We start from the raw sequence: 13,633 nt of genomic DNA on the forward strand, positions 1-13,633 counted from the left end.
CGTTAGTCGAGTTAATTTTCCCCATAAGAAATAATGGAAATCAAATTAATCCGTGCAAGACACCCTAAAGCATTGAAAAAAAAATTTTTACCACATGAAATATTAATTTTAATACACACAAACTGAAGAAGACATGTACAATTACATGACACTTACCTTTATTGAAGATCTGGTGATGATTGATGGGGTGGGAGGAGGGGAGACTGTGGATGGTGTTAGTGTTTAGAAGGGAAATCCTCTTCCATTAGGACTTGAGGTGTCAAGTCCTTTTCCAGGGTTACTTCCTTTCTTCTTTTAATGCCACTAGGACCAGCTTGAGAGTCACTAGACCTCTGTCGCACAACATATCTGTCCATAGAGGCCTGTACCTCCCGTTCCTTTGTGACATTCCTAAAGTGTTTCACAACATTGTCAGTGTCACAATTAAACACTTGTTCAGGTTTCAATTCTTCACTGTCTATGTACTCCTTGAATTCCTTAACATATTTTTCAGCTGCTTTTTGGTCCAAACTGGCAGCCTCACCATGCCTTATCACACTATGTATGCCACTACGATTCTTAAATCTCTCAAACCAACCTTTGCTGGCCTTAAATTCACTCATATCACCACTAGTTGCAGGCATTTTTTCTAATTAAATCCTCATGCAACTTCCTAGCCTTTTCACATATGATCGCTTGAGAGATGCTATCTCCTCCTATCTGTTTTTCGTTTATCCACACCAATAACAGTCTCTCAACATCTTCTATCACTTGTGATCTCAGTTTCGAAAACATAGTTGCACCTTTGGCAAGAACAGCTTCCTTGCCGTTTTCTTGGCCACAATAGTAGTGATGGTTGATTGGGGTTTTGTGTACAACCTGGCCAGCTCGGAGAGACACACTCCACTTTCATACTTAGCAATGATCTCCTCCTTCATATCCATAGTAATTCTCACCCTTTTTGCTGTAGGGTTGGCACTAGAAGCTTTCTTGGAGCCCATGGTGACTTATTTTGCAGGTGCAATCACTAAAAACGCTGTGATAATGTGAAATGTTCCGATTGTATGTTTGGATGGGACCGCGGTGGCTGGCTGGCTTGTAAGCACTGTCCACAAGTGGACGCGTCTCAGATGGAACGAATTGTGTTGGTCGAGTTTTTTAGCGCTAGTCGAGGCAAAATTTTTGCATTAAAATGTATCGCTAGTCGGATTTAACGTTAGACGATGCCATCGTTGGTCAAGGGTCCACTGTATTTGTAAGATCCCTTCAAGGTAGGTTCCTTGATGCCAAAGAGGGGCTCTTAATCCAAGGAACTGAACCTCCCCTTTCCCCTGGTAATAAGACTCCTCTGAGTTTTGTACACCCCCATGAAATGAACAACAATAATTATTTGTTAGAAAGTTAAATATTCATTGTCCCACTTTTCCAGTTACTCCTTTTGCACACGTCTTGTGCGATTCATCACAATCACGCTTATTTAACACAGTGTGTACATTACATTTGTATTTTGCTTGTTTGCAGTGCATCCAAGAACATGCAGTAATGGACCAACAAATGAGAGAGGCAGTAATGACCTGCTCTAAATGTATCTTGTCCTGAGTTATGCATTTGTTATAAATTAGTTTAGTAATCTGGCTTCTCAAAACTCAAGGATTGTGATGTTGATGAATACTGAGTTTCTTACAAACGTTACCATTATTCACCTAGTGGTAAATACAGTCTCCATATAAATATGTTTACTGCAAAAACATCTGGTCATCTGAACTTTTACTTTTATTACATTTTACATCTTTTCTGTTTGGTACATAACTGGCAGAAAACTTTTATTTGTCTCAGTTCAGATTTTTTTTCTTTTTGTGTATGCTAAGTACAGTTCCTTTTGTTAGTTAACTATTGTGGGTTGTAGCATAGGTAGGTTGACAGTATGTCTTAGATAAGGTTGGGCTTTGAAATGAGCTGGGGTTGGATGACAGTTGTAAGCCTGTACATTCAGCAGCATAAAAAAAAAATAATAATAAAGTGGTTGCTGATCAGATCATGATTACCACAGTATTGTGCCACATACATCCAATATATTCCCCTCTAATGAATAATACAATTCTGGAATTTATTATAACTCGAGTCTTCAGAACTGTGAACCTACTTCCACCACAGGCACCCATGCCATAATTGGAGATGCATTCCCAAACAATAATTTGTATATAATTTCATTCCTTAATGAAATTAAAAGCAATGAACAGAACTCAGACAAGTCCTTCCCTCCTATACCCTAACTTCCCTCTCTCCTCCCAAACTTTCCTTTCATTACCAAACCATTTCTCCCATTCCCAATCCTTTCTCTCTCCCTCATTCCCAAACTTTCCTCTCTCAGAGTCCCTCCATCTCACTTTCTCACTCAATTCAACATATGACACAACATGCTTTACACATTTCCACTCCTTCACTGCTGTAGTTGAGGCAGTGTGTAGCACAGAGTTGTAGTGAGAGGCAGTGCAGGTATAGGAAACAGCAACAAGACAGTCAAAGAGGGAGAGGCAAAGATATTTGTGCTGATCAGGAAATAATACCTTGTCTCTTGATGGACAACAGTACTGCAGAACTTTGTCTCATAGTGATGGTGCGGACCAATTCATAAAGCCATTTGGTTGTTGCACAGTCCACAAAAACATAATTTTCCTGTTAGCATAGCTTGCCTTCCTCTTTAATATTCTCTCCCTCCCTCTTTACGTAAGCTTTCCATTACCTCACTAGCATGATGAGTTTGTATATATTTTGGTAGAATTACCAACAATATGTAAAGTAAAAGGACACAAGTGCAACTAATGTGGCAATTTATTGTGGCAACATTTCGCTCTCCAGGAGCTTTGTCAAGCCATAATGGCTTGACAAAGCTCCTGGAGGTACTACAGTCCTGCCAAGTGAGTGTAAAATGGAAACCTATAATTGTTTTACATGATGGTAGGATTGCTGGTGTCTTTTTTCTGTCTCTTAAACATGCAAGGTTTCAGGTATGTCTTGCTACTTCTACTTACACTTAGGTCACACTACACATACATGTACAAGCATATATATACACACCCCTCTGGGTTTTCTTCTATTTTCTTACTAGTTCTTGTTCTTGTTTATTTCCTCTTACCTCCATGGGGAAGTGGAACAGAATTCTTCCTCCGTAAGCCATGCGTGTCGTAAGAGGCGACTAAAATGACAGGAGTAAGGGGCTAGTAACCCCTTCTCCTGTACATATTACTAAATGTAAAAGGAGAAACTTTCGTTTTTCCTTTTGGGCCACCCTGCTTCAGTGGGATACGGCCAGTGTGTTGAAAGAAAGAAAGAAACATGCAAGATTTCAGGTACGTCTTGCTGCTACTTCTTACACTTATGTCACACTACACATACATGTATACAAGCATATATATACACACACCCCTCTGGGTTTTCTTCTATTTTCTTTCTAGTGCTTGCTCTTGTTTATTTCCTCTTATCTCCATGGAGAAGTGGAACAGAATTCTTCCTCCGTAAGCCATGTGTGTTGTAAGACGAGACTAAGATGCCGGGAGCAAGGGGCTAGTAACGCCTCCTGTACAAATTGCTAAATTTAAAAAGAAAAACTTTCATTTTTCTTTTTAGGCCACCCTGCCTTGGTGGGATATGGCTGGTTTGTTAAAAAAAAAAAAGTTGCATTTGTGTCCTTTTACTTTACATGATGAGTTTATTAGGTAGTGAGTGTGGTGTGGGAAGGTTGTGGTAAAGGTAACAGTGCCAGGACTATAATGGGAAATGTAGGACATCAACCCTTATCATGTACTAGACATGAGTGCCCCCACTACCAACATATTTAAATCTACAGTGCTTGACCAATCTTTACCAAACAAATATGAGCCCATCACACATACATAACATGAACATTCACAAAATATCAATGTGTATGATAAAATATAATGGAGAAAAAATATTTATAATTTGTCTTAATAAAGTTGTACTGTAATTATTAAATCTGCATTTCTTGATCATTCTCTACCAAACAAATACATGACCTTCACATATGCATAAAATAAACGCAAAATGGGAATGCATTTTATGAAAAGTATAACGGAAAATAATTTACATTTGAATGTTTGCAATGTTTGTATCTACAAACTGGCATTCATAAGACAATAATCAATTTCAAAGTGATGTGATCATAAGTGAGTATGTTTGCAAGCCATGGACTTTCCATATTTGGTACATGTGGTTCATCAGTCACTCAGTAACTGAAGCAACACAACCTGGCTTAACACTAATTTTCTCATTCTGTAACTCACTGCCATGTGCTTTAACAAGCATTTGCAAATGGAGGCATATTTCAATTATGAGCAGAATATCAGCTTTATAAATCTGCATTTATTGAGAAACTGAGTTTAATATACACACTAAGTGCTCAAATCAACAAAGTTTATCTAGTTTAACTCTTTCTATCGCATACATTGCCAAACACCAGCAAACAGATCAAGTGTAATTATGAAAAGAATATCATAGTGGTATTCCTGGAAAAAAGTGAGATTTTAACATGAACACTTGACACCCAAATTAACCCAAATCAACCATGTGCCTTACAAAGCCCTAACATATAAAACAAAGAGGTCAAATATAATACTTCTGACTATAAATATTGCCAAAATAACTGTACTGTTACTGATAAATATGCACCATAACAATACTAGGCAAAGAGCACCATGTGCTCTCATATCTCCACCTTAACACAGAAAGACTACCAGCCTACTCTTGCTGGCTCTATAGGCATTGTGCCTCAAAACTGCAGTTGGGTTGATGGCCAAGTCCAAAGCTACAATAGGGTTGATGGCAAAACTTTGAAGTGCTACTGGCAATAAATTAAAAAAAAAATATGGAAAATAAAATAAACCAAGAACACAAACAAATAAAAAAACAAACTCACATATACTTCCTGAGAAACAAAATGGAATATGTTCCACTATATGACACCATTGAGAGACCAATAAATGACAGAATCAAGCTTACACGAAGCTGACATGCTCAATTTTGCACAAGGGGGCACCAATGATTATGGTTCAAACATCATATATAGATATGATTTCCACTTTTGTTAACAAGTAGCACAGCATTCCAGTGACTGAAGTGTAAATAAACCCTACAAATACTGTATATTGCAAAACATGAAACTGCAACCACCTCTGACCCAGAACAAACAATGTCGATACTGATGTTTCGTGCATTCAATGGGTGTGATGGAAAAGGCACAAAGACATCTTGGGACACATGGAATGTATTTCTAGGTTTTACAAATGCTCTCCTGAAATATATAACCATGATGTGACTTGAAACAGAACTAATGAAGCAAGGCAGAATCTGTTTTAAAGGTCACAAACCCAGCAGACCGGGGCTAACAAAGAAAAAGATGGATCTCTACAGAAGCTAAAATTGACAAGCCTTGGTCACATTCAAGAAAGGTGTTATGAGCTTATACACTGAAGCTGTAAATAGGAATGCAAATCTGTGTAGTGCTACAATGATGCCAAACCCAAGTACACTGTTTTGTCATTTTGAACAGTTATGTAGGACTAATCAAACTTTAATCACATCACAGAAAGAGAAATTCTGAGTTTTGAGGAAAACACTACATATGAAAACACTTAAGCAATTTATTAGGAAATGTTTTGGTCCTGGGGCCTCATTCACTCTTATGATATAAAGGGCACAAGGAACAGTAAAGACAAAGTACATGTGAAAGAGGCGAGATCAGATTACATACAAGTAGCAGTCAGAGCAGGTTTAAGTTGAGGGAAGGCAAGGTCGCCTGATGGCCATGTCATCATGTGGATGGGACGAAGTGTGGTCTACAATCATGTGGGCCAAGATAGTGGAGATGGTGTAGTTTCCTACTATACTTAAATTGTATTAGAAATTGTATTCAGTTATGCTTCCAGAAACTGGAATCTTTGCTGACTGGAGTTTCTAATATGAATACACAAAAAGCAGCAAGTTATACTCTCACTAACTTAGTCCACATGGTTCTTGACAATGTTTTGCTCCACCCCCATTGTGGCCACTGCTTATACCTGACATAGCCTCTCTTCCTCTGCAATTGCTTTGGTGTTATATACTGTATTTCATGTACACTTATATTTCTTAAGAGTGAACAGGTCCCAGGATGCAACTGTCTTAGGTCCTTATAACAGTGTTCTTTTTCTATATTTTCAAGCTTCTTTTTGGGTTAATATTTGCTTTTAATGTTATGTCAACGATCAATGTAAGATCTTTCAAAGAGGACATCTTCATTACAGATAAACTGTTTAACATCCATATTTTCTAGCAAAGCACTGACATCAATATTGTGTATTTCAAAATTATACCTTAAACATATCTATAGTTTTCTATTTCCATGAAATCATTTTAAATTTACCATCTGATTCTGTCTAAACATTATGAATTACTTTATGGAACTCTCTCTTTATACAGTTAGCTTTTATAAACAAATATTGGAGTAAATATTCACTCATTTGAAACTGGGGTTATACACGTTTGGTGGTTCCTTATCATACAATGTTTATGCCAAGCTCTTGCTGCTTTTAACCCAAAGCACATGATTTTTTTTACAAACTCTAGGGTTAACCATCCCACCATGTATTGCTGAACAAGAAAGCAGGTAAGCACCCAAAACCAACTAATAATCTTGTGCAATAAATCTAAATTTGTTTAATTTTAATTCCAACTACGTTAACTAAATGCATTTAGGTTGCAACCAGTCCACTAATTATGATTGTGTTCTTTGTGCAGGGCTTGATGCAAGATCAAATTTGTATGTAGCCTTATTCATGCACTAATAAAAAATTTACACCTCATCTAACCATTCAATCATGAAATGGGGAAAAAAAAATATCTGAGAAAATACATTTTTCAGGAGCACTATGGAATCAAGGCAAATGCACCTCCATACCAAAATATCTATACTCTAAATTACAATAGCTAAGACTAGATGTCTTTTACACATGGAACATCCTCCCTGTTAATGTTCTCTGCAATCATGTAGAAAATGTAAGCTATAAAGCAGCATGTAAACAAATATCATCATAAATGAAAGACACCACAGACAAATTACGAAAATTATTCTGTACATGACAGGGTAGGCCACACAATGGTCCCCCTCATTTAGAAAACTAGCTATACACTGTACAAAAAGCAATTGTCTGGGAAAGCAGCACAGAGTTGCCCTGAAGCATTTAACATGGATAAGAAGTAACAGCAGCAGCAGCAGGACACATGGTTCCTTACACACAACTGGCTACTTTTACCACTGGTTTGTGGGGGCAGCGCACCTAACAGATTTTAACTGCTTATTAATTTCCAGGACGAATGCATCACTTATAACTAACAATGTCTTTTATTAAAATACATTAAATGCATTGATGTGTTTTCATTGTCGTCAGTATCTTTTATCCACAGTTCTTGCATTTTCACATTTTAATTACCACTAGCTTCATTTCAAATAAAGCAAATAACTATATGTCACATATCACTCTTCAATTCACTTATAAAACACCATTAGCTTTCATTCAATTTCACAGACATATTACTCCTTAAATATCATAAGCTTGTATCATATTTACAGTATGTATAAAGACAAGAACTTGGCAGTAGTTCAATATTTCATCTCATGAATGCACCACTTAAATATTATAAATAATGTCTTTTGTTACAACTGAGAATATAAAAAAATATTCAAACTGGAGGGATATCTGTTGCTTGTGGGGTGTCCTCCATACCCTCAGGAGGCACTCTGACAGTACCATTGCCTGTTAAAGTTGCATGTCCATTGGAGGGCACCTGACCATTTGCACAGGTACTGGGAGGTGTACTAACACTGGGTAAGGTTGGAGCTGATGGGGTGGGAGGTGGTGAAGTTATTGGAAGTGGTGAAGGAGGAGCTTTAGGGGCTACTGGTGCTAAGGGAGCAATTGTGGTGACAGGTGGCATGGTAATAATAGGGTCATTGAGTCCAGCCATGTCACTACTACTACCACTGTGGCTACCATCACTTGCAATGTAAGACTCCATTGCCCGGTAAACAAACAAAATATCATCCTGAAAGTGAGAAAAAGAGATGGTTAATAGTTACTCAAAATGAGCGCCCACAATTACGGTAAAGAAATTTAATTAGACTAAGGGAATGGAAAATAACAACAATGTATCTAGTGCTTAGCAATTTTTGTACCTTTAACCCTTTCAGGGTCCGTCCCGTAGATCTACGGCTTTACGGTGAGTGTCCAAACCGTAGATCTACGCCATGAGCTCAGCTCACTCTGATAAACTGTGAGTGGTACATATGGGCCTAGATATGAGAGAATACATCTATGTGGTATGTGTGCACCACATAAAACAGATCCTGCAGCACACTGTGTATGAGAGAAAAAAACTGAAATCATGATTTTTCGATTAAAACAGCAACTTTGCAGTGTTTTTTCGTATGTTTTTTATAGTTGTATTTGCGATTTCTTGGTCTCATTTGATAGAATGGAAGACATATTACAGAAATAGAGATGATTTTGATTGGTTTTAGCACTGGAAATGGCTTGAAACTGAGCTCAAAGTAGCGGAAATGTTAAATTTTTGCCGATATTCAAGAGTAAACAAACGACCTCACACGTCTAATACACGTCAGCTGGTGGGTCTAATATACATTCACAAATATGGTGATGATATTTATACAATTATTACAGTATTGCATAACAGTAAATCTTCTATTTTTTGGTGTGAATAAAAATTCATTATGAGAATAAAAAATCAAAATGGAATTTATTTGTAAAGCCTCAAAACGTAACTAATGAACAGAGGAAATGTTAGTTTAGTGCCGGGAATGCCTACATTGTTTATTCTGGACCCTATTTTGAAATTGGAATATTTTGAACTTTGTGTTAAATTGGCCAAATTAACAATTTCCGATCACTTTATTTTGTAGTTGAAACAGTTGACTTGGCGATTTCTTGTGCTCAATCGATAGAATAGAAGAAATACTAGTGAAATAGCTAAGAATTTGGTTGATTGGAATAATGTAATTGGCCTAAAATGGGAGTCAAAGTCGGCAAAATCGCCGATTCATAAATATCGCTGACACATCAAAATTCGCAGAGCATAATTTCGTCAATTTTCCACCAAATTTCGTACTTTTTATTTTATTACCTTCACAAAAAGATTCTCTACGATTTCATAAGAAAAAATAAATTTTTTTTTTGAAAATTCTTGGACACTGGTGCGTGACTCCAGATTTGGGCCTTGGACCCTGAAAGGGTTAAAATACCTGTGCAGCACTGAATAATATAACAAGTGTCCTTTGCTTTATGTGACAGATGTTCCAGGCCTATGGTGCATTAAGCAATTCAATATGCAAAACATGGGGGGATAATTTTCGAGACCCTGCACATTCTATGTATATTGACTTGCATTTACCAAAAAAAAAAAAAAAAAAAAAAATGAGCCTAATACATGTTCTCCTCACTTAGCGACATACTCGTTTACCAACAACTCGGACTTACGACAGGCTCTCTGGCCAGTATGCATACCTAAATAACATGAGAGCTGAATTCCTCTGTTCTATTTATTACAATATACAGTACACTACTGTATCAACATTTAAAAATATACTAAAAATGTTATAAATGGTGCAAAAGTGACATTAAAACAATATCAAAGATGGTTGACACAAACCCACTACCACTATAGTATGATCCTTGCTTAGCGATGAATTTGTTTACCAATGTGGTCTTAGGAACCCAACTCCGTCATTAAGTGAGGAGAGGCTGTACACAAAAAAAAAGAATTAAAAAAGGAACAATCCAAAATTCAATAAAAATTCTTATACAATTAACAGAGAACAACCAGGAAAAAATCAACATTTCCTGACAGTTTTATCAAAAAATTATGATCAAACTACACATGCCCCAAACAGCCATATATGAAAAATAAATGCACTTGATCAAAAATAATTGAGGGAAAAAAAAAAAAAAAATTCAATCATTAACCTTCTCCCTTGTGCTTTCCATCCTCTCTTTCTGGGCTAAAGTACATACCTGTGTTTTCCCTCACTCCATGCCTAGTCCTGATTTTGCAGCAGCACAACCCAACTTAGTTTGGTCATGTGCCCAATTTTTTATTTAGAGCAAGATTTTAATTGAAAACCAACTACAGTGGACCCTCATTTTTTGTAATCATCGGAATTTGTAATTTTTGCAAATTGTAATTTTTTTTTGTCAAAATATTGACTCACAAATTGTCATTCCTCCCAGATGCATACGAGCGGCCCCAATAGGCCCCATGCACCATTCACAGTTTGCCATTGTTTATCAGCGAGTGAGCACGATCCCAAGTGTTCATACACTTCGCAATATTCAATTCGTTTTAGTGCTTGCAACTGCTAAATAAGCCACCATGGACCCAAAAAAAGCTAGTGCCAGCCCTTTGGTAAAGAAGGTGACAAACACGACAGAATTAAAGAAAAAGATTGTAGAAAAATACGAGTGGTGGTGGTATAGTGATGGTGGTAGAGGGTGGTAGTGATTGTGATGGTGGTAGAGGGTGGTAGTGATTGTGATGGTGGTAGAGGGTGGTAGTGATTGTGATGGTGGTAGAGGGTGGTAGTGATTGTGATGGTGGTAGAGGGTGGTAGTGATTGTGATGGTGGTAGAGGGTGGTAGTGATTGTGATGGTGGTAGAGGGTGATAGTGGTTATGATGGTGGTAGTGTGTGGTAGTAATGGAGATTTGTGCAATGTGGAGTAGGATGGAAAGATCTGTGGAGGGACATTGCCCTAACAATGCTATTGCAAGCTGTGTCAGCAACATGTACAATGACAATGTCTTGTCCCATTTTAAGGAAATTATAAAGAGATGCCAGAAACAGAGTTCTCTGGCTAGATATTTAGTGCCACAGGTGTGCAGTGACTCTCCAGCTGGTCCCTGTGGCATTAAAAAACAAAGAGAAGTAACCCCGGAAAAGGACTTAGTACCTGAAGTCTTTATGGAAGGGGATTCCCCTTCCAAACAGTAATTTCTCCATCCTCTCTCCTCCTCCCAGCTTTCATACACTAAGAAGAATCTTCAATAAGGGTAAATGTCATGTTATTATTGTTTTATTCTTCATGTCTCATTGTTTTCTGTGTATGTACATCTATAATATTTTGTTTTAATACTTTTGGGTGTCTGGAATGGATTAATTGGATTTACAGTATTTCTTTTGGGGAAAATGGTTTCGCAAATCATCAAATTCGCCATCAGTCACACTCTCTGGAACAGATTAATTACGAAAAATGAGGGTCCAATGTATAAGTCTTCATGTAATATGATCATTGGACTCCCCATGCCTTAATCTGTTTTTCTCTTAGTTCTTGTCTTATTGACATTCATCAATACACAGTAACCCAGTTTAGAATGATATTTAAGGAAAATTATACACAACTGAGGATAGGGTTGAGTAAGAGCAAAACAGAGAATTTATACAGCATTTAGCAAATTCCTATCAGACAGGATCACAGCACAGAATTGCATTTGTATTTACCAAATCCACATAAAGCAAAGGACACCTCTAATAACCTCTTACTGAAATGCTAGTTTCATAAGAGTACTATCTACTACCTCATTTTCCATATTAAAACATAGTTATTTACAAAACCTGATAATTACTGTATGATGATTCACTTTTTCTATAAATATTACTTCTGCAATTAAATTATGTAAACTTCATGTGCCTATACTATGGCTTGAAGGCTAAAAATGGAATGTATAAATATGGTAATACAGTGAACCCTTGTTAATGCAAAATCAGTGAATGCAGATTTAGCAGAATGCCTATAAAACGCCACAAAAAACTGGAAAAAGCATGGTTTACAAATAGGAAACAGTATGTTTGCATAAACAGTGGACCCCCGGCAAACGGCGAGGTCCACTGTACTAATTTGGCCAATTTCACAAAAATAACAAGGCCAATTTCAAAATAGGGTCCAGCATAAACAATGCAGACATTCCTGACACTAAAATAACATTTTATCTATTCATTAGTCACATCTCCAGGCCCCTCTTATATTACGCTTGCTTTTCATTTTGAATTTTTATTCATAAAAAAATGAAACATTTACTGTTATTCCGACTACTGCATAATTGAAATAATTGTATAAATATATCAGTGCATTCATGAATGCATATTAGACCCACCAGTTGATGTGTATTGGACACATGACATGATTTGTTTGCTCTTGAACATTAGCAAAAATCGAACACGTCCGCTACTTTGAGCTACTTTTAGTCCTTAAAATTCATCTCTATTTCTGTAACATATCTTCCATTCTGTTGAATGAGACTAAGAAAACGAGAATACAACAGTAAATACCATATGAAAATGCACAGCAAAGTTGCCGTTTTAAACCAAAAACACCGTTGCAGTTTTTTTTCTCATTATGCACTGCGTGCTGCAGAATCTTTTATACACTGCACACTGACCATGTAGACCAATTCTCTCATAGGTAGGCCTACCAGCTTTCTCCTGCAAGATTTGAAGCCCCTAGAATTTTTCCATTAGCTCTCCTTTGACAGAGAAGCAGCAGTTAAATTTTCATTTACTGTAGTGTTTCATTACATTTTCATTTAGTATTCATTGTTACAGTTTTTGTGTGCTGTATAACTTTATACATTGTTTTATGTAGTAGTTAGTACATTATTATTAATAAATTATTATATTGTCATTTTTGGTCTGGAACAAATTAACCCTTTCAGGGTTGGTGCCATACTAGTACGGCTTGCACACCAGGGTTGGTGCCATACTAGTATGCATAAATTCTAGCGCCTTCAAATCTAGCGAGAGAAAGCTGGTAGGAATACATATGAAAGAATGGGTCTATGTGGTCAGTGTATGCAGTATAAAAAAATTCCTGCAGCACACAGTGCATAAAAAGAAAAAAAAAACTCTGACCATGTGTTTGGTTTAAAACAGCAACTTTGCAGTGTATTTTCGTATGCTATTTATGGTTGTATTCTAGTTTTCCTGGTCTCATTTTATAGAATGGAAGACATATCACAGAAATTGAGATGATTTTGATTGGTTTCACAATGAAAAGTACCTTGAAATTGAGCTCAAAGTAGCAGAAATGTTCGATTTTTACCAAAGTTCAAAAGTGTGCTGATATTATTTATACCATTTCTACACTAATGCAGTAGTCTGCATAACAGTAAATCTTCTATTTTATGTGAGAATAAAAATTCAAAGTGGAAAGCAAAAGAAATGTAACAGAGGCCTGGGGACGTGACTAATGAAGAGAAGAAATGTTATTTTAGTGTCAGGAATGTGTGTCTTGTTTATTCTGGACCCTATTTGGAAATTAGCATCTTTTGAAATTTGTGTGAAATTGGCAAAATTACCAATTTCTGACCACTTTATTGAATAGCTGAAATCTGTAAATGGGTGGTTTCTTGTATTCATTTGATAGAAAAAATGGAGTTCTAGCAAAATAGTTATGATTTTTGTCAACTGGTACATTGGAATTGGCCAAAAATAGGGATCAAAGTGGGAAAAATCGCCGATGCGTAAACATCGGCGAGACTGCTAACTTTGCAAGAGCATAATTCCGTAAGTTTTCCATCAAATTTCATACTTTTGG

At 36.7% G+C, this 13,633-nt stretch overlaps 1 protein-coding gene across 4 annotated transcripts in view; it reads right to left on the reverse strand.

Annotated features, from left to right (window-relative positions):
• Positions 1–13,633, reverse strand: part of Ptp99A (Protein tyrosine phosphatase 99A) — a 727,568-nt gene that overhangs the window by 5,637 nt on the left and 708,298 nt on the right. For all 4 annotated transcript variants that reach the window (XM_070090786.1, XM_070090785.1, XM_070090787.1 and 1 more), the window contains one exon: positions 1–8,076. This exon is cut by the window's left edge and continues 5,637 nt beyond it. In XM_070090786.1, the coding sequence (XP_069946887.1) occupies positions 7,714–8,076 (363 nt within the window). In that variant the 3' untranslated portion in view covers positions 1–7,713. The remainder of the gene's footprint in view (positions 8,077–13,633) is intronic.

This window comes from Cherax quadricarinatus, chromosome 33 (assembly GCF_038502225.1).
Source record: "Cherax quadricarinatus isolate ZL_2023a chromosome 33, ASM3850222v1, whole genome shotgun sequence".
Lineage (NCBI taxonomy): Eukaryota > Metazoa > Arthropoda > Malacostraca > Decapoda > Parastacidae > Cherax > Cherax quadricarinatus.